Source organism: Gorilla gorilla, chromosome 4, assembly GCF_029281585.2.
Source record: "Gorilla gorilla gorilla isolate KB3781 chromosome 4, NHGRI_mGorGor1-v2.1_pri, whole genome shotgun sequence".
Taxonomy (NCBI): domain Eukaryota; kingdom Metazoa; phylum Chordata; class Mammalia; order Primates; family Hominidae; genus Gorilla; species Gorilla gorilla.
Window position 1 is genome coordinate 112,877,381 of NC_073228.2, and position 24,693 is coordinate 112,902,073.

General features: G+C 33.9%; 1 protein-coding gene across 8 annotated transcripts in view; it reads left to right on the top strand.

Annotated features, from left to right (window-relative positions):
* Positions 1-24,693, top strand: part of FER (FER tyrosine kinase) — a 448,497-nt gene that overhangs the window by 327,690 nt on the left and 96,114 nt on the right. For all 8 annotated transcript variants that reach the window (XM_055387411.2, XM_055387413.2, XM_055387409.2 and 5 more), the window contains one exon: positions 23,938-24,061. In XM_055387411.2, coding sequence (XP_055243386.1) covers positions 23,938-24,061 — 124 coding nt within the window. The remainder of the gene's footprint in view (positions 1-23,937; positions 24,062-24,693) is intronic.

The window sequence follows — 24,693 nt, forward strand, 5'->3', positions numbered from 1 at the left end:
TCCCTCCCTGGCTCAAGTGATCCTCCATTCTTCCCACCTCAGCCTCTCAAGTAGTTGTGACTACAGGGGCATGCCACCACACCTGCCTAATTTTTGTATTTTTTATAGAGATGGGATTTCGCTATGTTGCCCAAGCTGGTCTCAAACTCCTGGGCTCATGTGATTCACCTGCCTTGACCTCCCAAAGTGTTGGGATTACAGATGTGAGACACTGTACCTGGCCTGTAAGGTTGTTTCAAACTGGAAGTCTGGGTTAAGTTCCCCATAATAGCAATAACAACATATAGTAACAACAGCAACAGTAAGAGCAACTATATCTTGAGTTTTTAGCTTTCTGTATTTCAGACACTGGTAATCACTTTTGAATCTTCACTTCAGCCCTGTGGTGTGGTTATTTTCATGCCGTCATTATGGATGATGATAAGCCTGAGGCCCTATGGCCAGAGCCAATACACAGAGCTAACTTATTTATCACAGAGAGCCTCTGAATCAGGCCAGTCTTCTTCACATCTCTTACACTTGTCTGCCTTTTATATACCATCATAAATGTCAGCTACCTTGACTGCCTTTTATACACTGTCTTTAATATCAGCTATATTATTAAAAGCAATAATGAAACTGCATAGTGTCAAATTTTAACAATATTGCTAAAATGAAAAATGTTGAGGCACTGTGGGGCAAAAATGTGAATCACTCTTTCAGACAGTGAGGAGTCATCAAGAGCTATTCCAAGAGAAATCCTATTTAGAGTACATGAGCAACCGTAATGAAATTTTCTTAGATTTTTACATCAATCTTGATTTTTACCTTATTATATGAATTAACTGCTAAATCAAGTCTTGTCTGGACAATTAACCAAAAAGCCTTTAAAAAATACCTTAAGGTAAAATAATTGTTAATAAATATCAATAATTTCTACATTCAGAATCATCTTTTAAAATAATATACATATCTTATTAATGGAAATTACTACAAAATGAAGACTATGGAATTTAGCTTTTAAAATTGATTCTTCCCAGTTACCATTCATTTTAAAGCATAGTATCAATTTGTTATGGTCCATTTGCATTGCAGGGTCTTTGTAAACTCTGTCATTAAACCTAACAGAAGTAGAACATGTACTTGAGACCATCCATCAGGGCAATACTCCTTGTTTCCTGCCCTGTTGACTTTCCTTTTTCCATAGCTGGTAACCACTATGTGTATCATTCGTCTCACTAATAACAGCCAACCATATTAAGGAACAATGAAAAAGCAGTGGATATCACACAATTAATATTATTGCTGGTTTTTTAAAATGTTTTTAAATTGGACAAAGCATTATAAAGAACTTTCAAACCCATATAGTTTTTTTGTAATCACAAATAATTTGATTTGTTTCATCTTATATAGTACTTAAGTATTATTATAATTTCCACTTTACACAGGAGGAAATTATGGATCAAAAAGATTATTTATTGTAAACTTGCAGATCAAAAAAGTTTTTGAAATAAACTAATATCAAGTAGTACTAGTGTCAGCAATCACCAGGATACTCAAGGGACTGTAAAAGTCCAAGGCTGGGCCCAAGAAGTATCCAGGAGTGCTTCAGAATAGTTCAGCAACATCTGTGTGAAGAACACCTGCAGTATAAGAATACAAAAGGAGCAAAATGAAAGACATAAGTGCCACTAGTGACATCCCTCTATACTCCCTATATACAGCAGTTAAAGGCTCAAGGATACGTCCATGGAATCTACCAACTGTCACACCAGTGGTAATATTAAAAATAATGCTGTGGAGAATCAGGTAGTTTATTAGTTTATTACTAGCCAGAAATATTTTTTATCCACTGACAAGATTATTAAAATCTGAGTGGCTAATTTAATATTGCATTATTTAGGTAGCTCCATCTCTGGGTGATGTGTCTACATCTGTCATAAAATTAGGAGACATTCCAGTTTCTTTTTCTTTCTCAGTCAACCTGGATAGATCTGGAGAATTGAGCCAGCTGTACTAATGTTCTTTTTTCTCTTGAGTTTACCTCAAGAAAGAGGAATATGCCTCTGATTGGGTCTGTTTACTGACTCTCCCTCTTTCACATCATCCACACAATGAGAAGTTGATGAACTGTTTTAGAATAGACAACTGTTGTAAAAACTAGTTACACATTTAGTAAATATTGACCAAGTTACTCAAATGATGGGTGTAGTCACACATTAGGAATATAAAAGACTGTAAACCCTGTGGGAGTTTGTATCTTGAAAAATTTGCCAACAGATTACATAGAACATCTCCATTATTTTCTCATATTTTGAATACTGTCAGAGTTGGTCCCCTTATGACTTAATAAGTCCATGAGAGAGGATCACTAGTAATTGGGTTTTAATATATAGCTTACCAGGTAAATCTTTTTGCCAAAATTCTTACCTGATCTCTTGGATGGAAAGAAGAGAACGTATGACATTGCATTCACTTTTATTTGTTCTCGTGTATCTGCAGACCATATTTGAGATCCTCAGTCTTACCACAGCCATAACCACATAGTTGAATGTCAGATTGAGTGAGTTATGGGAGACATTTAAAGATGAATTTGTGTACATTCTCCTTGTTTATTTTTTTCTAGTGGTAATGTTCCAAGACTGAGACAAACAGATATTTACCAGACCTATTTTATCTTATTAGTTGAAAAGAAAAACCCTGTTAAAATCAACTTTATAAGATGCTTTGATTATGGAAGTGTCCTAACCACTGCTCCACCTGGCGCAAAGGGTAGAGAGAAGAAACTGTCCATGAGGGTGGAGAAAAAACTTTCACAAGGGGCGATGTTTATTGGGAGGGGTGGGGAAAACACCTTCCTCTCTGTTGGAAAGTGGGAGATATTGGGAAGCAATTGAAGGCTTGTTTGACATCGGTAACTCCAGATTGGTGCTCTGAAGTGTGAACTGAATTTATTCTTTCATCATAAGTCTGACTGTCTTATGGTGCCATATTAGACCATATTTACTGAGTGAATGAATTATAAAACATAATAATTTTAGCTTTCCTCATTTTTTTCCTAGCATTAATAAAATATCTTCCCCTGTATGCACAGTTGGAAGTCATACTAATGTTGTTCTGGTTTTAGAAAGAACACATGTCAGTGTAGATGCCAGAACCCCTAAGTAAAATTCTGGCTTGAAGGCTAAGGAAATGATACCCAGGAAAGGTTATAGTTACCTCAAAGAAATCTGTTCAGCACAGAAAATATCACATTAGATTAGATTCTGCAGATTTTTAGACCTTTCACTGCTTAAACTGCCCTGCAATGTAGCTGTCAGACACCATAGCCAAGCCAATGCCAACCCCACAGTTCTCTCCTAATCCTGACCCCATTTCTAGACTTAAGGCTACATGCTTTTGTAGCAGTTTCTGATAATTTATTAATTACAGAAAGTAGTTTTTGTTTGCCAGCCTGTTGAGTGGATGGTGATTTCACTATGCTCTACATTTAAGCTTATAGGCTTGGTAGTTTAATAAAACTGCTACTTTTTTTGATAAATACATTTTTCCTCCCATGGTTAAATGAATAAAGTGTATCTAGAGTGAAAAAGAAATCCCAATTATACATAGCATTTTTCTATCTGCTTGCTCATTAAACTTATATGCATGTCATAACATAAAAATAACACCCTGTAAGAAATAATCTGTGATAACTTGAAAGGAATGCCTGGGTAATCTAAATTCTTTTGATGCTGTCTCTGGCATTTAACCTGTCGTTTTAATGAAACAATTTTAATTGCTTATTTGCACATAGTGTTGTGCAAAGTGGCTTACTAGTCTGTGCTTTCTGGGAAGTGATGAAAGACCTGGGTTGGAATACTCCATGTGAGTGAATGTGGAAAGGTCACATAGATAATAAATTAATTAAAAATTTAGTTAATTAAATATTTACTGTTTTAAAAAATAAAGTTATATGAGTTATAAAGAAATAAACAATGCATTACCCATTTTGATTTTCAGGTATCGGTGAAAGTCATCTTTTGTTGAATCAAGGAGTTGATTCTTACAAATTTTAGGTCTGAATAATGGGAGTAAGTTATCTGGCAATCTGTAAGGCAGTATTTCCATTTATCTGAGTTCAAGATGTGTAAAGAAAGTTCTTGTGAGTTCAAAAGTAAATGGATATGGACTTGGGCCAAAAACAGTGACAGTAAAGTTTAAATGATAGGAGCAAGGAAAAAGATTGTACATTGTACATATAGAATAAACTATGATAATGAGTAAAACATTATTCTAAGATTGCTTGATTTGTAGATCAGAGATGATTATAAGATTGGATCGAGAGTTGAGAATGGAGAAGGATTGCACAGGAGTTCCAGCTTTTCAACAGGTCACGTATGCACAGTTAACAGGGCCACAGTCTTGAAGTAAAGAGGGACAATGCTGGGTAGCGAGGATGGAAGACTTTTACAAGTAATAAAATATGATTTCATGCAAAGTGTTCAAAGTAGAGCATATTAAAACAGGGAACCCAGAGGTGGTGGTTAAATAGTCTCCACAGTCCCACTTCCTTATTGGGCTGAGCTTCCTGGTCTAGAATGGACTTTAGACAGCATTCTAACCTCATCTCTTTATGTAATCAATGAAATCCAGAAAAATTGGGCAAGTTGTCTGAGCTCCTACAACTAATTGCTTGTAAAGTTGAAGTGAGAAAAGACGATCTGCAAGTTTATGTAGTAAAACTCAACAAAGTTAATCTTAAACGAATATAGAATGGGTCCTTTTATTTTAAATAACTAAAATTTTATTGTGTGCATGACTCTTATCTCTTTTCTGAAGTATTTGTCCTAAGAAAAACATTTGAAACAAGTTACTTTAATCTTATCTTTTTCCCCAACTTAGATATGAGAAAATTAAGTGTAATTGGGAACCTCTTTCATTATGATCTGAATTAGGAGAAATATCTTTTTATGGCCAAACATTTTTCTGCTTCTAGAGGCCTAGAGTTGTTTCTAGTACAGACTTAAATTCTAATAGAAAATCTCCAAATAAGGCATTAATATTTATTTCATACCCTGAATGATATCTAAGGAAAAGGATATTCTCAGTATTATATTGAAACCAATTTAGCTTTTTCTCCTAAGCAGTTACTTAGGAGGAAACTTCAATAGTTGTCAGTGGTAGTACTGACTTAGCACAGACATTTCAGCAACAGGAAAATACAAATAAAAGAGAAATGTAAGTCTTAGAACCTAGTTCTATGGATGCTTAATTCTCAAGAACTTTTTCTTTGTTTTGATTTAATACATCCCCTTTAAAATCAATACTCCTAAAGTATTTATTACTTTATCCTAAAGCAATATTTATTACTTTATCCTAAAGCAATATTTATTACTTTATTACTTTTTCCTAAAGTACTTTAAAGGTACTTCTTTGTTTCCTCCCAGTGAAGGAAGAATGCTCCATTCTTAACCTGTTCTCTGGATCCCTCTCCTACCCCTTCAGAATCCATTGAAGGTTTCTGAACCATTATAACATATTACTTGTGTGTCTGTGTAGCCATTATTTTACTATATCTTATTATAGTTTATGTATGAAATTTGAACTGGGGGACAGGGAATGTACTTTAATGATAAGTTAGAAGGCCTTCGGCACTTTGCCTGAAATAAGCACCTATATTTTTTGTCTTATTTTTTTCTACTCTAAAGTCCTTTGAGTGTTATTCTTTCTTTGTTCATTTCTAGATAGGACTCCCTACTCTTGCCCAATGTGTCACAGGAGACGTTTTGTGAGATGGTTAGCTGAAGAGCTTACTGTGTGACCTCAGTGGCTGCACCACCCTGCACCCAGTACTCTCTTTTGTGGAAGATCTGTTCCTCACTGTCATATGTGCCTCACCTGACAAATGTCAAATGCATGTCCTTTCAGAACACAGTCACTGCTCTATACCTGGAAAACTGCTATAGTCCATAAAATTCTGCTGTCTAGATAAAATACATGGATTTGAGACCCAGCCCAGGCCCTGACTTATAGTACGTTGTTGGGAAAGTCAGTTAATACTTACATTATTATTAAGAGAGCTCAATGAGATAATGCCTATGACAGCACGTGTAAACTATTAAACATATGAAAGACAAACTTTTTATATTAAACTCCTACTGAGAGTTTTACCTCTTAGAGAAAGGGATTTTTTTTTTGTCCTGATTTTCATTAAAATCCCAAGTGTTTGTGGGCTAAGTACTACTTGTAATCAGATACTACCGAAATAATTCCATGTACTGTACTATTAGAATGTCAACAGTTTTATAAGTTTTCCTTTGAGAGATGAAGTTAGGAATTGCCTTGAAATGTCATCCATCCTAGAAAATTTTAGTACCTCTAAATTCTTTATCCAAGATGAGAAATCATCTTTTTATTATTGACTGTTCATCATGTGGAAATCTGTCAGACCTATCAAAAGAACTCCCTTTACACTTTTCTATTCTAAATGCTAAGCAAGATAGCTTTCTGTTCTGAACCCAAAAAAAAAAAGAAAAAAAGGCAGAGGCAGTTTAAATTCTCCTGAAGCAAATATTTGAAAGTGAAAAGATAGGTGTTAAATCTATATTTAAAGATTTCCTTTAGTGTTCTTGAAGAAATAATTAATGATATGCTGCCCTAGTATGTGTAAAAATATAAACTGTACTTGAAACCTGAAGTTATATAGGAAATAATCAAGTTCTTACTTCACTTGAAAAAGCTCTTCATTTATTGAAAGCGGCTTTGATATCTATCCAAATATTTTTAATATTTCCAGGACATGAGAATTAATTTTACTTATATTTTTCATTCTGTGTGTAACATGCCTTGTAGGTCTTCATCCAGTTCTTAATGAAAATATTGAAAAGGAGATTAAGCATGCAGTCCCACATCATACCACTGATAACATTATGACAGATCTCCATCAAACCTTAAATCAATATTCCATGGCTGTTACTGTTCAGCCTACAAATCCACTTAACTATAATTCTATCCATCTCACTTTATCTCCATTTTAACCCAAAGATTGTAATGATAGCTCAAATGGCTGGGCTGAAATCTTGTTGCATTTTATTTGTGACATTCCTCTAATCTAATTTTTTTGAAGTATAAAAATATCTAGTAAACTTTTTGTTGGAAAATGTGAAGAGATACTTTTCCACAGATCACTTGCATGTCTGCACATCTTACTGGGTATATTAAGAATGCAAGGCCCTCACTGATCTTGACCCAGGCCATTTCTCAGGGATGTATCTCTAGTGAGCAACTCTGAAAGATGAAATAATGCCTCCCTGTAAGACAAAGAGTAGGCTTGCTTACTGCCTGCTGTAAAATGGCAGGCATCCCAGACTCAAAGATGACAACCTATTCTGTGTGCAGGTATCCATCTAGGCTCATCCCCAATACCACCATGCTATGCTATGAATAATAAAGTCCTTTGTCTCTGACCTGTGAGTATCATGCCTTCTGCCAGCATCCATGAAAAAATAATAGGCTAGCTTATTAACTTATAAACAAGGTAAAATCCTAGACCTAACAAAGTATAATACACAGCAGAGAACACAAGTCTTAAGTGTAGAGCTTGAATTATCACAAAGTGTTTACAGTCATGTTACTTCCAGCCTGATTGAGAAATAGGACATAACTGTTGAATCCTCTCTCATACACCTTCCTGGTCACTCCCACCCATTCCTAACCACCTTCGTCACCAGGGGTAAGCACTTTGTTGACTTTTAAAAGAGATTAATTTTGCCTATTTTTGAACTTTATGTGAATGATACTGAACTCTCTTTACATATTCTTATTGCCACACATACATCTTCTTTTTGAAATTCCTTTTGCCCATTTTTATTGTGTTGCTTACCTATTTGTTACTGAATTGTAGGAGTGTTTTATAAAACTTGAATAAAAGCCAGTTCTGAAAGTTCTGGAGATCCATTGCACAGCAGTGTGAATGTACCTAACACTACTGAATGGTACACTTAAAAATGATAAAAATGACAAATTCTGTTATGTGGGGTTATTTTGCCACAATTAAAAAATTTACCACAAATAAAAAAAATTTTAAAAATAGCCAATTGTATGGTTTACTTATTTGTGTAATGATATATTTTGATAAGCAAAAGTTCTTTAAAAAAATATTTTTGGATGAAGTCCCATTATCTTCCCCCTACCCCTCTTTTGTGTGGTTACTGCTTTTGAGTCCTAAGAAATCTTTACATACTCCAAGATCACAAATATATTTTCCTGTGTTTTCTTTTAGGAGCCTTATACTTTAGATCTATAAATCATTTGAAACTAATTTCACCTATGATGTTACCGAGGGGGTTGAAATTATATTTTCCCCATACAGTTATATCTAGTTCTTCCAACTATCAGTTCTTTAAAAGACTTCCCTTTCCTCAATGAGTTGCTTCGGTGTCTATGTTATAAATGAATTGTGGGTCATTTCTGGACTTTGTCTGTTCCATTGATCTATGTAATTATCCTGAAACCAAAAACCGTACTTTCTTGATTGAAACTCTGTAGTAATTCTTAAAATTGGATAGTCAAACTCCTCACAGTTTGTTCTTCTGCAACATTTTTTCTATTGTAGATCTTTTATAGTTCTATGGAAAAATTTAGAAGCAGCTTGTCAAATTCAACAAAAAAGCCTCCTGGGAATTTGGTTGAGATTGCTTTAATTCTGTAAATCAATATGGGGGAAATTTACAATATTAAGCCTTCCAATTTATGGACTTGATACATTGTTCCATTTATTTTGCTCTCCTTTCACTTCTCTTAGAGATATTTTGTACTTATCAGTATAAAGGTTTAAAAATCCTTCTTTAAAATTTCTCCAAAGTATTTTGTTATTTGTGGTTATAAAGGATGTTTTTCTAATTTACTTTTCAAGTATTTTTTTCTGGCATATAGAGATATAATTGATATTTTGATACTTGAGTTTGTATTCTGTGACCTTCATAAATTCACTGTTCTGCCAAATCTGGTGGATTTTTTTTTCGTAGATTTTTTTTCTTATTTTCTGTGTACTCATAATTTTCTGCAAAGAGATTTTACTTCTTTCTTATTTTTCCTTTTTTTTCTGAATTATAGCATTGGGATAGATATTCAGTAAAATGATAAATAGTAAGTAGTAAGTGCAGGCATCCTTGCCTTGGTCCTGATTCTGAGAGATAAGTGTTCAATATTTTACCAGTAAGTATGGTGATAGATGTAGGTTCTCCATAGGTGTTCCTTGTAGGACCTAGGAAGTTCTCTTCTTTCCCTAGTTTGCTGAGAGATTTTTAAAAATCATTAGTAGATACTGAATTTGTTTAATGCTTTCCTGTATCTATTGATACAATTACATGATTTTTCTCCTTTTCCCCTTATGATGTTGAATTGCTGTAGATTGATTTTTAATGTTAAACATTTACTGGGATAAAACCTACTTCATCATGTTGTGTTACCTTTTCAAAGTATTGCTGCATTCTATTAATGATATATATTGTGCTTATAAAATTTGTCAAATGACATTGTTTTATAATTTCCTTTTCTTATAATATCCTTGTAAGGTTTTAGTATCAAGGTTATACAGGACTCATAAAAAGAGTTAGAAATATTTTCTTCTCCTTTTCTAAGAAAATTTTTGTATATGATTGATTCTATTTTTTTCTTAAGTATTTTATAGAATTTACCAATGAAGCCATCTGGACCTAGAGTTTTCTTTATAGGAAGTGTTTTAGCTACAAATTTAGTGTTCTTCACAATATGGGCTATTTAAATTTTTTTATTTTATCTTGTGTTCACTTTAGTTGTCTTTCAAGGTATCGGTCCTTACATCTCATTTGTCAAGTGTATGCCATAAGGTTATTTATCATATCCCCTAATTATTCTTTTCCCATCTGTAGGGCCTGTAGAGATGTTTCATCTTTCAATTCTGATATTTGTAAATTGTGTTTTCTCCCCTTTTTTGGTGGGTTATGGGAATGGAGGAGATCAGTCTTCCTAGGTGTTTATCCATTTTATTTAATCTATTAAACAACTTTTAGCTTTTTTTTTTTATAATTTGTTTCTCATTGTTGATTGCTCCCCTTTATTATTTCCTTCTTCCTCCTTTCATTTAAATTTGCCTTTTCCTGCCTTGCTTTGTCATTTAGAAATGTATGTAGATTAATTTTCATTCCTGTCCTTTTCTGACATAAGCATTGAAAGCTGTAAATTTCCCTCCTAGCACTGTTTAGCTATATACAATAAATTCTGATTATACTTCAGTTTGAATCATGTTCTAATTTTTCTTGTGGTTTCTTTCATTCTTGTCTTTTCTTTCCATGATATATTAGTTTGCTAGAGCTTCCATACAAAGTACCAAGTGACTTAACAAAAATTTTTTTCCCACAATTTTAGAAGCTACAAATTTAAAATGTCAGCAGAGTTGGTTTCTTCTGAGGCCTCTCTTCTTAGCTTGTGTATGGTCATCTTCTCTGTGTGTCTTCACATGATCTTCCCTTTGTCTGTGTCTAATTCTCCTCCTCTTATAAGGATACCAGTCATACTAGATTAGGGCTTACCCTGGGGACTTCATTTTACCTGAATTCTCTCTTTAAAGAACCTATTTGCAATTATAATTACATTCTGAGGTACTGAGGGTTAGGACTTAAATATAATAATTTTGGAGAGACAAATTTCAGCCCATAACATATGTGTTATTTAAAAGTGTGTTGCTCAATGTTTGAATATTTGGACATTTTCTTGAAACCTCTTTGTTATTAATTTTAACTGAATTAATTTGAGGTCATATGTTCTGTATGACTTTTATTCTTTAAAATTTATTCAGACTTGTTTAATTGCCATGCACATGGTCCGTTTTGGTGAATATTTAGTGCACACTTGAAATGAATGTGCCTTTTGTAGTTGTTGAGTGTAGAATTCTATGTTCAATTATATTGAGTTGGTTGATAACATACTAAAATCTTCTAAATCTTTATTTCCCTTTGCTCTACTTATTCTATTAATTATTGAGAAAAAGTTTGTTTAAATATCCAACACTGATTATATGTTTGTTTTTTATCTTAATTTTATCAATTTTTCTTCATTTATTTCTAGAAATTTGGGCTATCATTTTATATTTACCTCTGCTTGTGTGTGTTTTTTAAATCTCTGAACATATTCTTGGAGGTATAATGGGCTTGTCATTGTAATCCTCATTGGAAAAAAAAAAGTTTCCAATCCTTGGTGCACTTTTTTTTGGTTTTTGTTTTGGTAGTGGGAGGAGATTTATTTGCTTATTTTGCCTCAATGTATGGACTTTAAATATTAATCAGCCTCAAAAATTTCATGCAACATGTTGTATGTATGTGTAAGCATTTGAGTAGAATATCTATAATTTTTATCACATTCTTAAAGATGTTCATGATTTTACAGAATATAGTAACTATTACCTGAATTTCTGTCCCAGGGACAATCCCTGAATGTTTCAAAATCTAATTTTATAAAGTATTATAACAATGTTTTTTAGTAATTGGCTCATGACCCATTAATAGGTAATGGAATGAATTTAGTGGTTTTCATACGCATTTACAAATCAAACACAGTAGGAGACATAAGAATATATTGGCCATAGTAAATCTTTCTTTATTAATATTTCTTCAGTTTTATACACACAGGAATATTTGCACTTGGGATCATAGTGAAAAATGTATTACATATTACAGATCATGGCCACAGATCTAGAGAGAAAGCATTTGATTCTGAATTGGTAGGTTCCCATTTGCATTGTTTCTTCTTTTGTTTTTAAAACCTAGGCTGAACTTAACAGTTATATCTCCTAGGCTTATCATTTGGACCAGGCAGTAAGTTGCTAATCTAATTTTCTTGTTTGCTTTTTGGTTCCACAGTAGTTTTCTCTGTCTTTGTATTTAAGGTACTAAATTATTTAATCATTTTTTAAAAAGATGGAATGTTATTTCTGATAATCAATAATGGGAAATATTTAAGCAGGCATTTTCCTCCCTCTCAGGTACAAATAGAATCATCTAAGTAGCATCAGAAAATTTTTAGGTGAACAGTATTCCAGAAATGTGGTTTGGTTGAGCATTGGGGTTGAGGTGAGAAAAGGAAGAGAATTATTTGCTGATTGCAAAGATACAAAGATGAAAAGTATTATTTTTCTTACATAGCCAGTAATTGAGGAAGTCAAAGTTTTATTGTTCTAAGCTTATTAATGCTCTTCCATATGCATAAATCATTAAGCTAAATAAATCCTTTTATAAAATTAAGAGTAAGTTATATAAAGGGCTAATTTGTTTATTTCTGGATTACCTAGTAGGTAGTACCCTATCCCTTGAGTCAGCCAGTATCATTCAAGGGGAATTATAGACAATTCATATAACCCCAGATGGATGAAGTTATCAAGACCTCCTTAAAAAAAGAACAGCCTCTTACAGAGAAAACTATTAAATGAAGATACCTGCACTGAGACATGTGGTTCATCTAAAGAAAAAGGTATTAAGGATAGTGACTCACAAAGTTAAGAGAGTTTCTGCAATAGGCTACCCTAGATTTCTGAGGAGTGATTTTAAAATGTGTATAATATAATCCCTAAAGAGTGAAGATGGCAGTTTGTATTTGGCATGGAAATAGGGAGACAGTCAGGCTTTGTTGCTTTAGTTGCAGACAGTGGGCTGTGCATAGGGTGGGTGGCAGATCTATGATCTCACTGTATGTATGTAGTTGTCTATAAATGTATCAGCTTCATCACATTTTTTAGAAATTGGTGAAGCCACCTTTCCAGCTTTCTCTTTGAGAATTTTTTTTAAAATAGTACTGTTGAACCCTGGTAGAGAAAACACATAGTGAAAAGTGAAATACCACTAAGATGGAATTGTTACCCCTTTAACATTTTTTGAAGCATTGTAAACAAATGCTGAAGTACAAAGGGCTGACTAATGGTTTTTACCACTGACTTTAAGGAGGGCAGCATCTCAGTAAGAAATGTGAAAATGATGAAGTGCTAGTACCTTGTAGCATACTGGCCAACATTTTGTAAGTCAAAAGTGAGAAAGGAGAAGGTGAAATCAGCAAGATGGCAGAATAGAAAGTCTCAGTCCTTGATCCTCTACGGAGACACTAACTTAATAGCAATGTATGGATTAAAATACTTTATGAGAACTCCAGAAACCAGATAAGAAGTTGCAGTACACCGGGCAAGTACAAAGCCAAGAATAGCCATCTTGAAATGAGTGAAAAAAGCAGTTTGACTTTACTAAGCCAGCATAGCTTAGTGCCAGGAGCATATTTCTCAGCTTGCAATTTCTCCTGGGTTTGAGGAAGAGAATGAAATGTTTAGCCAATATTCCACCTTTTCAGAGATCTCCCCAGAGAACTGGTTTCTGTCTCACCTGACCCCAAACACTGATGAAACAAGCATAGATTCGATACCTGAATCCATTGAAAACAAGGGAGAGTAGAAGTGGCTTCCTGTGGTACCAAAGGACCTACTGTGCTGCTGAGAAAGTCTGGCTTGGCTTAGTGCCTTTCGGAGGAAGCACCCAACGTGTGGTTTCTTCTTCAGGAGGGAAGGAGATGAGTGGAGTGTGCATCCAGTATTCTGGCTTTTTGGAGGTCTGTCTGAAGGACTGGTATCTGTGTTGCCTACTCACCACTGATGAGGAACCAATGGCCTTTGGATCACTGGGGGCACTGAAAACCAAGGAGAGCAGAGTGACTTGCTGTGGCAATGCCACAGAACCTGCGGTAGTACAGCAGACAGCAAATGGAGTGAGAGATTACAAGCTCTTAAAAAAGACAACTGCAAACTTCTCTAGGTGGGAAATTACATGCACAATCTCAAGTCACATCCCCCCAAAAAGAGTTCAGAGATTCCCCAAATATCTAGCTGGACTAAATGGTGTATAATATTCCTCTGTATGAAGCCAATCCATAAAGATTTGTAGTGGTGGCTGTTTTTGTAAATGCACAAACTTAGCAAAAAATCACAAGACACATGAAGAAACAGGGAAACATGGCCCAATCAAAGGAGCAAAATAAATTTACAGGCCAACCCCCAAAGAAACAGGGATTTATTAATTACCTGACAAATAATTCAATATAAAGTTAAGTGCTTTGCATGGGAACACAGACAATTAAACAAAAAAATCAGGAAAACAATGAATGAACAAAATGAGAATACTCACAGAGAGGGAAACTATAAAAAAGAATTAAGCAGAAGTTCTGGAGTGAAAGAATACCATAACTGAATAGTAAAATTTAGTAGTGGAATTCAGCAACAGACTTGATTAAATATAGGAAAGAATCATTAAACTCAAAGATATGTCATTTGAAATTACCAAATCCAAGGAGTAAAAAGAAAAACAAATGGAGGAAAAGTGAAGAAAACCTAAGGGACTTATGGGACACCATCACATGGACCAATATACACATTAGGGGATTTTCAGAAGGATAAAAGTAAGAGAAGGGGACAGAGAGTTTGGAGTGCTATATTGCTTCTCTTGAATGCTTCTAGGAAAATGTGAGAAGACAGATACAGATTAAAGATGAAATTTGTAATCAAAAGGGGAACAGAGCATAAAGATTTGGAGAATTGTCAGCCTTACCAGGTTGTAAAAGAATGGGAGAAACCACTGAAGGTGTGGTTGAACCAATTAATAAGGAAATTAGTCTGGATGGAAGGAAGACAGAGGCTATTCATCAAAACAATGCATTTTGGAGATCTTAGAGGCTGCCACTCCCATCATAGGCCCATATTATCAGGACCTTGAGGGCAGTACACTTTTAAGGGGGCTAGGAAACCCATTGGACCTTGGAGGGTGTTTTCCAGGGATGCTTCAAGTTTCTAATCCTTGCATCCTGGTGTAGTGTTCCTCGGTCACCCCAGATATGGCTCATGTGGGCCCAGGTGCTGTCCTCTGGAAAGTACAAGCCATAAACCTTGGTGGTGTCCATATGGTGCTAACTGCAGGTATGCAGTGTGCACATCTGTGAAAGCATGGATGCCTCCACCCGGATTCCACGGAGAGCCTCAGAGCCTTGGCAGATAACTGCCGCGGGCAAAGAGCCACCACAGAAAGCCCCGACTAGAGCAATGCCTAGCAGTCAGGGGCTCAGTGCTACTCCTAAAACCCCAGACCTGTAGAGCCACCAACATGGAAAGCCAGCTTAAGAGAGCTGCAGGCACCCAGCCTCAACCCTTGAGAGCTGCAATGTACACTGCACATAGCCAAGCCATGAGTATAGGGCTACCCAAGGTCTTTGGGGCAAATACCCCACCCCGGTGTGTCATGAACTTTCAGGGGCCAGGAGACAAATGCTGTGGTTTGAATCAACATCCTCCCTGACCCCCTGGACACACACACTTCTTACCTAAGACTCAATGTGATAATATTAAGAGGTAGGGCCTTCAGAGGTGAATAAATAAAGAGGGAAGAGCTTTCTTTATTATTTATTAAGAAATTTATTTATTAAGAAATACCATTATTATGATGGAGAGTAGTGACTTTATAAAAAGGCTGGAAGGGACTAGCTAGGGGTCCTTTTTTGCCCTTCTATCCCTTCTATAATGTGAGGACACAGTGTATGTCCTCTCCAGAGGACACGGCTTTCAAGGTACCAGCTTGGAACCAAAGATCAGGCCCTCACCAGACACCAAGCCTGCTGACACCTTTACCAGACACCAAGCCTGCTGACACCTTTATCTTGGAGTTGCCTAAAATGACCTAAATGTAAGATCTGAAAGTATAAAACTGCTAGAAGAAAACATGGATATTTGATTGGACAATGATATTTGGATATGACACCAAAAGCCTAGGCAACTAATGCAAAAATAGACAGGGAGAGTACATCAATCTTAAAAACCTTATGATGGCAAAAAAAAAAAAAAAAACCATCAGAGGGAAAAAGCAACCTAAAGAATGAGAGAAAAGTTTACAAACCACATATCTGATAAAGGTTTAATATGCAGAATAAATAAAGAATTCCTGTAACTCAACAACAAAAAGTAAAAAACCCAATTAAAAAATGAGCAAAGGACATAGACATTTTCTCCGAGGAAGATATACACATAGATAAGCAAATTGAAAGATTTTCTATATAACTAAGTATCAGGACAATGCAATCAAAACCACAATAAGGTATCACTTTACATCTGTTAGGATGGCCACTATAAAAAAAGTAGAAGATAAAAAGTTTTGGAGAGGATGTGGAGAAAACAGAATCCTGTGCATTGCTGTTGTGATCGTGAAAAAGTAAAACTGATGGCAAACAGTATGGAGCTTCCTCAAAAAATTAAAACTGGAACTACCATATAATCTAGCCATCCCATTTCTGGATATATATTCAAAAGAATTGAAAACAAGATTTTGAAAAGATACTGTTACACTTGTGTTCATTTCGGTGTGGTTCACAACAACCAAGAAGTAGAGGCAGTGTAATATCCACGGACAGATGAATGGATAAAGAAAATGGGGTATATACATAAAATGGAATATTATTCAGCCTTAAAGAAGAAAATTGTGCCAAATGCTACAACATAGATAAACCTTGAAAACATTGTGCTAAGTGAAATAAAACAGCCACAGAAAGACAAATACTGCATAATTCCACTTATATGGGATATCTGAAGTAGTCAAACTTACAGAAACAAAGTAGAATGATGGTTACCAGGGATTGCAAGGAAGGGAAAACAGTGTTGTTGTTCAATGAGTGTAGAGTTTCAATCAAGTAAAACCAAAAGTTCTAGAGATGTGTTGTACAACAATATGTAATATGTTAAGATTGGACTGTACATTTAAAAATTGTTAATACAGTAAATTTATTGTGTAAATTTATGTGTTTTTTACCACAATAAAAAAGTGAGAAAGAAGATTCTTGTTTATTCAGCCTTGTTTTAATACAGACATTCCCAACTCTTGCTGCAATGTGTTCTTTACAAGTATTATTTTAATATAATATTTCTGTAATCTGATAGAAGTAGTTTTATAATTGGTGAATGTATTTCTGATCAAAATCTTTATGTCGTGTAAATTCTGACTATGACCAACAAATTTTCATAAATATGAAAATTTATGTTTTTAATTATTTAAATAGTAAGAATGTATGACATTTTGTTTTTAATTATTTAATAAGATTGACATCCACTGATATCATTGTTTTGGGGATCTTAATATCCCTAAAATATCTGGGTTATGATACATTCAATTTCAGAAAATATTGTTGACATTTGTAAATATTTTACCCTTTTTAAATTTAGATGTATTTGTGGATGTCATTTTATCTCACATCTCTTTTAAAAATGTAAGGAAGCTTGAATTGATGCCTTCTTTTTTTCTCTGCAGGTTTTACTGTAGCAGATAGGTATCAAAATGTAGTATTCCATTGATTTTTCTTTTTGTTTAAAAAAATACCATTGTAGCATTTAAGTATTTGAAGGGTATCCTGGAGGGTTTAGAGCCAACATATTATACATCTGACTTTCCTTTTTTTTCATTCTTGGTTTTACACTGTCTATCAGAGGCAACTTTGAGAGGGATAAGAAGCCAAAAATATAAAGTGAGTAGTTTAGCATCAAAGTAGGGAGAGAGGCAGACAGTCAAACTTCTTTGCCTTGGTGGCAAACAGTGGGTTGTGGATGGGGAGGGTGGCAGAGGACTTATGGTCTCAATGTGCATGTGTATTTGTGTGTAAATTTGTGTATCAGCCTCCAGACATAAAAAATTAATTGATAAATCCACCTTTCCAGCTTTTTTTTTTTTTGAGAATTAAGAAATAACAGTACTATTGAACTCTGGTGCTACAAAAACAGAGTGACAAGTAAAATATTGGTTGAAAATAGACAAAACAATCATAAGCATTATTTCAGTGAAAGGAGCTACAGCTATATGGAATAATTGAGTAATACAGATTGAGCATCCCAAATCCGAAATTCAAAATGCTCCTTAAAATCTAAATCTTTTTGAGGGCCAACATGATACTCAAAGGAAATGCCCACTGGAACATTTCAGATTTTCAGATTTGGAATGCTCGACCAATCTGTAATGCAAATATTCCAAAATCTGAAACACTTCTAGTCCAAGTCATTTCATATAAGAGATACTACTCTATCTGTACCTTAGAACAGTGGTTGGCAAATTTTTTTTATAACGGGCCAGATAATAAAATGTTTAGGTTTTGTGGGCCATACAGACTCTGCAGGCCATCACAACTCTGCCATTATAGCATGAAAGCAGCAATAGACAATATGTAAAGGAATTAGTGTGGTTGTTTTCCAATAAAACTTTATTCACAGAAACAGGCAATAGGCTGGATTGGGCTCAAGGCCATGGTTTGCAGACACTTAGCCTTAGAATTTCAGTAATATCACCAAAATCACCGCCTTAAAAATATAAGTCAAATAAATTTAGTTCCCTCATCTGTAATATGAAAAGGCTGAATTAGATTATCTCCAAAGTCCCTTCTAATGCAAACATTCTGAGTGTTTGCCAAAGTTGACTATGGCATCTCTCCTGGCAGTTTACATGTCTGGCAAGAGTATAGCTGTTGTTTCTTGAACAAGCAACTTAAAAATACAGTGAAATATACTCTTTTATTTTACAGAACTGTTATCATAACTGCTACTGGTTATATTCTCAAAAATCACCTGCCAAGGAAAAATGCAAAAGGTTCGTGCTATTCTAGTGTTAGCAGAACATGACCATCGATGAACCTCATCTGAAAAGACTGATGATATTTATTAGACCAAATTAGGAAACCCACACATTCAGCTCTGCATTTGGTCTAGCTGAAGTCTGTTACTTGGGTAGCAAGCTGTTCAGGAAGTACTTTTTTAAAGAAGGAAAAGGAATCAGGAAAGCCAGTATGTTTTTGGAGTCATTTTTTGTTTTTTAGTATTTAATCTTCCTCATCTTGCCCCACAAACCGACCCAATTCTAGCTTATTACTGAGTCTTTTCAGACCTAATGTTTCAGTTTGTTTCTATGGTTTGTTCTTGCTACAAGCCATCATCACCCCACTCAGCAACTAGAGCCCTCTCCTGGCTAATCTCCCTTTCTGTGCAGCCCATCTCTCATAAATATACCCTATATGTAGCAGCCAGTATCCTCTGCTTTAGTGTTTGCATCGGTCCTCTCCTCTTCAGGAACTTGTTTGGGTTTATATCCTATCGTATGAAATCTATTCTGTGTTTCATGGGGTGCAGTTTACATCAGCATTCATTGCCGTTTATATTTGTCATATCGATTTTTCCCCGTCATTTCTGATGGGCTGGCTAACAGCCATAATTCTCATCACTGCTGGTTAAAAAGCAAAACATTTTAAAAATAAGAATTCTGAATAATGACATAAATGGAACCCCAAAATAGTTCTCTATGATTTAGTATTTGCCTTGATTACTAGCCTATTTTTTAACAAATAATTGAATGTAGCTAAACCAAACTTCTCAGGAAACAAATTGGTATCCTAAAAACAAGGGTAATTAATTATACATTTTATACATCACTGGGAAACTGATATATCTTAATTGAATAAACTCTGAAGTTTGTTGAAGATAAATTAAGATCCCTATGATTCAATGACAAGAAGTCATTAGTGGCATTGCCCTGATGATCTCTTCTCTCCAATTACAAATTATAAATTAATATTCTTGTTGCATAATAACCTCACTGAGTTTATGTTTAGTGTGATCAGTTCCTCTGAGCCCCATTAATACTGAAAGAACAGGTGAGATCAAATTTTCATAGCACAGAGTAGCAGAAATCTTTGAGAAACAGTTGTTGAAAATAATAGCCACCTATCCTCTCATTAAAAGTTGGCTGCAAACAATAATAAACACTTCTACTTGTTTCAGACATTTAATATATATATTTAATCCTCAAAGTGACCTTCTGATACAGATATTATCTCATCCGTTAGATATCTTCAAATTGCTAATACAGAAGATGTATAAAAAACTCTATAGGCTTTATTCAGTTAATTGAAAAACTTAGAGGGAAGTCACACTACAGGCAGTATGTAATTTGGTGGCTCAGGCGTGTCACCAATGGTTAGTATCTTCACTCTTTTCTGCTTTCCATGAATGCATCTTAGGATGCTTTCATCCTAAGGCTGCCAATCTTCACGATATTATGTGATGTCATGTTTATGTCTGGTTGTACTTCTTTCCTGGCACTTCTCTCAAAAAATAGTTTCTTTCACTCTTCAAGCATCTTTGCCTCTTAGTGTTATCTAATCTTCTTAAGATTTGTGCCTATTCCTGAAACAATCACTTGGGCAGGGGAAGAGATTCCATTGATTGGGCTAAGCCAGTCTAGGACCACCCTTATTACTGAGGGTCAGGTTAATACCCTCCAAAATGGTAGAGGGGCAGTCTCATGAAGGAAATTGGGATGAATCAGGGAAAATAGATGTTATACAGCAAACACCAAGTCCCTACTACAACCCTTTCTCATTTGTTTTTTACAAAATAACAGCAACAATAATAGTAATAGTATAAATAGTAAATAGTATTTATAACAGTATATAAATATATAATAAATATATAAATATAAATATACAATTATATAATATATAAAGTATAATAGTATAATAAATAGTAATAGTATTTATTGTGTGTACTGTGTGCTAGGCACATGCTTGATACTTTAAATACATTTTAGTCTTCAAAGCCGTCTTGAGAAATAAATGGTATTAAATGTCTGTTTTCCAGAAGTTTAGAAAGATTAAAGTTACCCAAAGCCGCATGGTTAATCAGACCTAGGTCAGTCTGACTTAAATGTCCATGTCTTTTCACCAAGTCATGCTATCTCCCTAGTAAACCATAAGCTGACTATTAAAAACATTGTAAGTATTGTCTTAGAAATTTATCATTATTATAGAATTCTAGGAAATAACCTATCCCATTTTGGTTTCATGTGCAACATACCCATACAGAAAAAAGTCTTGATAAGCAGAATTACAAAAGGGGTGTGAGTTATCTTTTTTTTGCCTACTTTGAGCACCAAGATCCTTATTGCAATGGTCAGGTAGGATACTCTATGCTATATGTATCCATATGCATATATACCTGTGTGCTGCATGTATGAATATTGCATATATCACAAATTCTAAGAGAGGTTTTTGTATTGGCACTTAATGAAAATGACGAAAGAACAAGTTGAAAGGGACAGGCTCTGCCTTCTGAAATAACTTTACAGTGAACACTAAAGACTATGTCATCTGATATCAGCCTTCAGTTTGTCACTTAGTGGTGATAATCGAGTATTGTGGCTAAGGGAATATCTCTGGCCCAGTCTGAGTTATTTTCTGGGTGTCCTAACTTTAGTCCCATATTCTGCCTCCTGGGGAGTTTATTTCTTGCGTCAGGGTTCTTAATACTTGTACTTGCGGAAGGCTTGGGCTTTCAATAATGATTCATAATTATTTAATTTTTATTGAGGTCCTTGCTTCCCTCTAGTTTTCTACAAGAAGCTGACTAGGCTTATGGAATGGTGGAATTGTGTTCCTTTACTTAGTATTTGTATATCTGTGGCTTAAATAACTATAAATTGGAAACAAATTTAAAATTTACTTTCCTAGATTTAATGACTTGAAGCAAGAAATTGTTCTAAGGCAGAAATATTGTTGGATTAACTACAGAACAATCAGAAACCCCTTGTGTATCTTTGACTGTGTTACAGTATTTGGAAAGAGTTGTCTATATCTCTGCTTTCCTAGTACTTTATTTTCTGGACATCACTTTTCATTCATTATTTAATGCTATTTAAGTGTAGTGTTTTTCTTTGTTTATTAATATATTATGTACTATTAAACAATATTTGGTAATTTGTTGAATAATAGTTTATTTGTTAAATAATTTGTTGAATAACAAATGTGGGTTGGGAGTACAAAGAGTATTATATCAAGAAGTAAATTTTTAAAAGTCAGGAGGCAGATGATAAAGTGCTAACTGGAAAAAAAGTATCAGGATTCTACAGAACAACACTGGGGTTATGTCATATGCTGCTTTTAAATCAAATTGCAGAAAAGATCATTTCATTTAAAAGTTAGTCTATATCTCAGACAGAATACTATGTGGTTTCAAAACCAGAAGGGTACACGTTTTCTAAAGCAGTTACATATATCTAACAAAAGAATTAATATGTGAATATTGGTTCAAATAATAGCTTGAACTAAATATTAATTTCAAGTCTATTTTAATAGGCATTTTAGTACCTATTAAAGTTGATAAATTAGTGGAATTTTACTTTTCACTATTGAAATCAGGTTTTGTTCCGATTTTTAAGTAAAGCTTGATAGAAACTATTTCAGTCATCATCCTGGTAATTTAATATATTTGGTATTCTCTTAAAAATAACAGGAAAAAAATTGTCTGACACCGTTAAGTTTATGTTTAAAGCATATAGCTTATTTGATTTTGTTAATGGCTCACCTAAATTTGTATAATACTTAATCTGTGAATAAGAGAAAAGGTTAGAAAAGAAGAGGATATTTAAAGGAGAGTTAGGCAGATGTTTATTTTCTACGTATTCTCATTAAGGAAAAAGCCACTAAGTCTTCACCTCTATAGCTTTTCTACTTAAGAAAGCATAGATCCCTGGTGAAGAAAGTAAAAGAAAAAAATAGTCTAGAAATGGCAAATAAAATGCTAATCCCTCTTTTAAAATTCTGGCTTAATATCTGGGGGCCTAATAGAGAAAGTGGGAAAGATTGTTTTTAGAGAACGTATATTTTAATATACTTTAACTCTTTTTTTAATAGTGCAATAAACTATAAAGTAACTAAAAAGAAAAATAAGCCAAAGCTTTGAATGTTAAGAGTGAATGCAAAGTTTATGGTTGCATTAGTCAGTATGGTAGTCACTGACCATATGAGGCTCTTGAGCTCTTAAAATGTGGCTAGTGCTTCTAAAAAACTGAATTTTAATTTCATTTCATTTTAATTGATTTAAATTAAAATACTGACATTGATTCAGTAATTGGAAAATTTTAAGCATATTTGGAACATCTTGGGTATGTGAATCTACTTTTCAGCTGTAAATTTAATGAAATCTAAATATAGATCAGATATTTCAGATGAAACTTACATCTAAATTGAGATGTATCAAATGTAGAGTAAATATATTTCAAAGAGTGTGATTTTAAAATGTAAAATATCTCAACTAAAATTTTCATATTGACATATGTTGATATGTTTTGGATATGTTAGATTCAAGAAAACTATATTATTAAAATAAATTGCATGTTTTAAAAAAACTTTTTAAAAACATTTTTAAAATTTTTTTTAAAATGTGGCTACTAGTAAACTTCAAATTACTACTTAGCTCATGTTATGTATGTCTTGGACCGTAAAGGTTTAAGAAGGTTTTCTAAGACTTCACTGGAATTTATTTGATACATAAAAATACAGTCTGGGTCAGTGAGTAAATCAGGCCAAAATCATAGCATTTTTCTTTTTCTCTCTGTCCCGACACTGCTATCAGTTATGTTGGTGTGAATAGTCTAATTTTTTAAGCAATCACTGAATCTAATAGCTAATCCATATAATTTACTTTTTTGTAATTAGCTTTTATAATTTACTTTTTACATACTCATATTTGACTCATAATAATATAGTTTTCATGTGGTATTAGAGAAAATCAAATTCTATAGATTTTAGTGAAGCAAATTGGTAAAAACAGTGATAAAGGAAAAAGTATGATTTTTGTATATTATTATGACCTGGATAATGTACAATATGAAAACTTAAAGTACTTAAACGGTATCTAGAAGAGATTATGGTGTCTGTTTTCTAATATGATGTGTTCTTTTCATGTTTTCTGTTATCCTCACGTCAAACAAATTGGGCAAAAAGCATGGCCAAATGTGTAATGCATTTTGCTCTGTCAAATATTCCTAATAGATCCAAATAGATGATAAATGTGACTTTCATCATAACTTTGTCTCATTGTTCATCTATCAATTCCTCTAGGAGGTGATTTCCTCACCTTTCTGAGAAGGAAGAAGGATGAACTAAAACTCAAACAGTTAGTGAAATTTTCATTAGACGCTGCTGCTGGTATGTTGTATCTCGAGAGTAAAAACTGTATACACAGGTAAGGAGAACATTTTTAAAGCAATTTTTGGTTTTATTAATAGAATGCTGGAAAACTGATGTATTTGCTACAATACAGAAGTCATTTTCTTTCATGAAACATGTCTTTTCTTGTTTTCTGTATTTTGTGTGAAAGTGTCCTCTGCTAGTTGTTTATATAGTTTATACAAACACTCCTTTTTCCTCTTACTTGAAGTGAGTACCTAATTAGACAGTAATTTGCCTACTAGTTAGAATTTGTTTTATTATAATCATGAACAACAGTGACATGGAATGTACTACAATTTAGTAATATAAGAAACTACAGCCTTATAATCAGATAAGATTGTTTCATGTGTTGTCTATTCTCATTTTCCAAAGAAATTACATATGAAGTCATGGAAAAGCATAATAGTAAAACAGCAATTCATAACAGTGAATTTGGTCAAGGGTAAAAGATTTTCAGACTCATTTAATGCTCTTTTGGACAAATTAATTTTTCTTTCATTTTAGTACCTCACTAATTCATGGCATCGTATTGAGAAAATAAATACTAGTTATTTCGAAGGAGATTTTATGAAACTTGTTCTGATTGTATGTAGTGACCTGGTCTTAATGCTTTATACATTGTGGTTTTAGTTGCTTGTAGCGGGA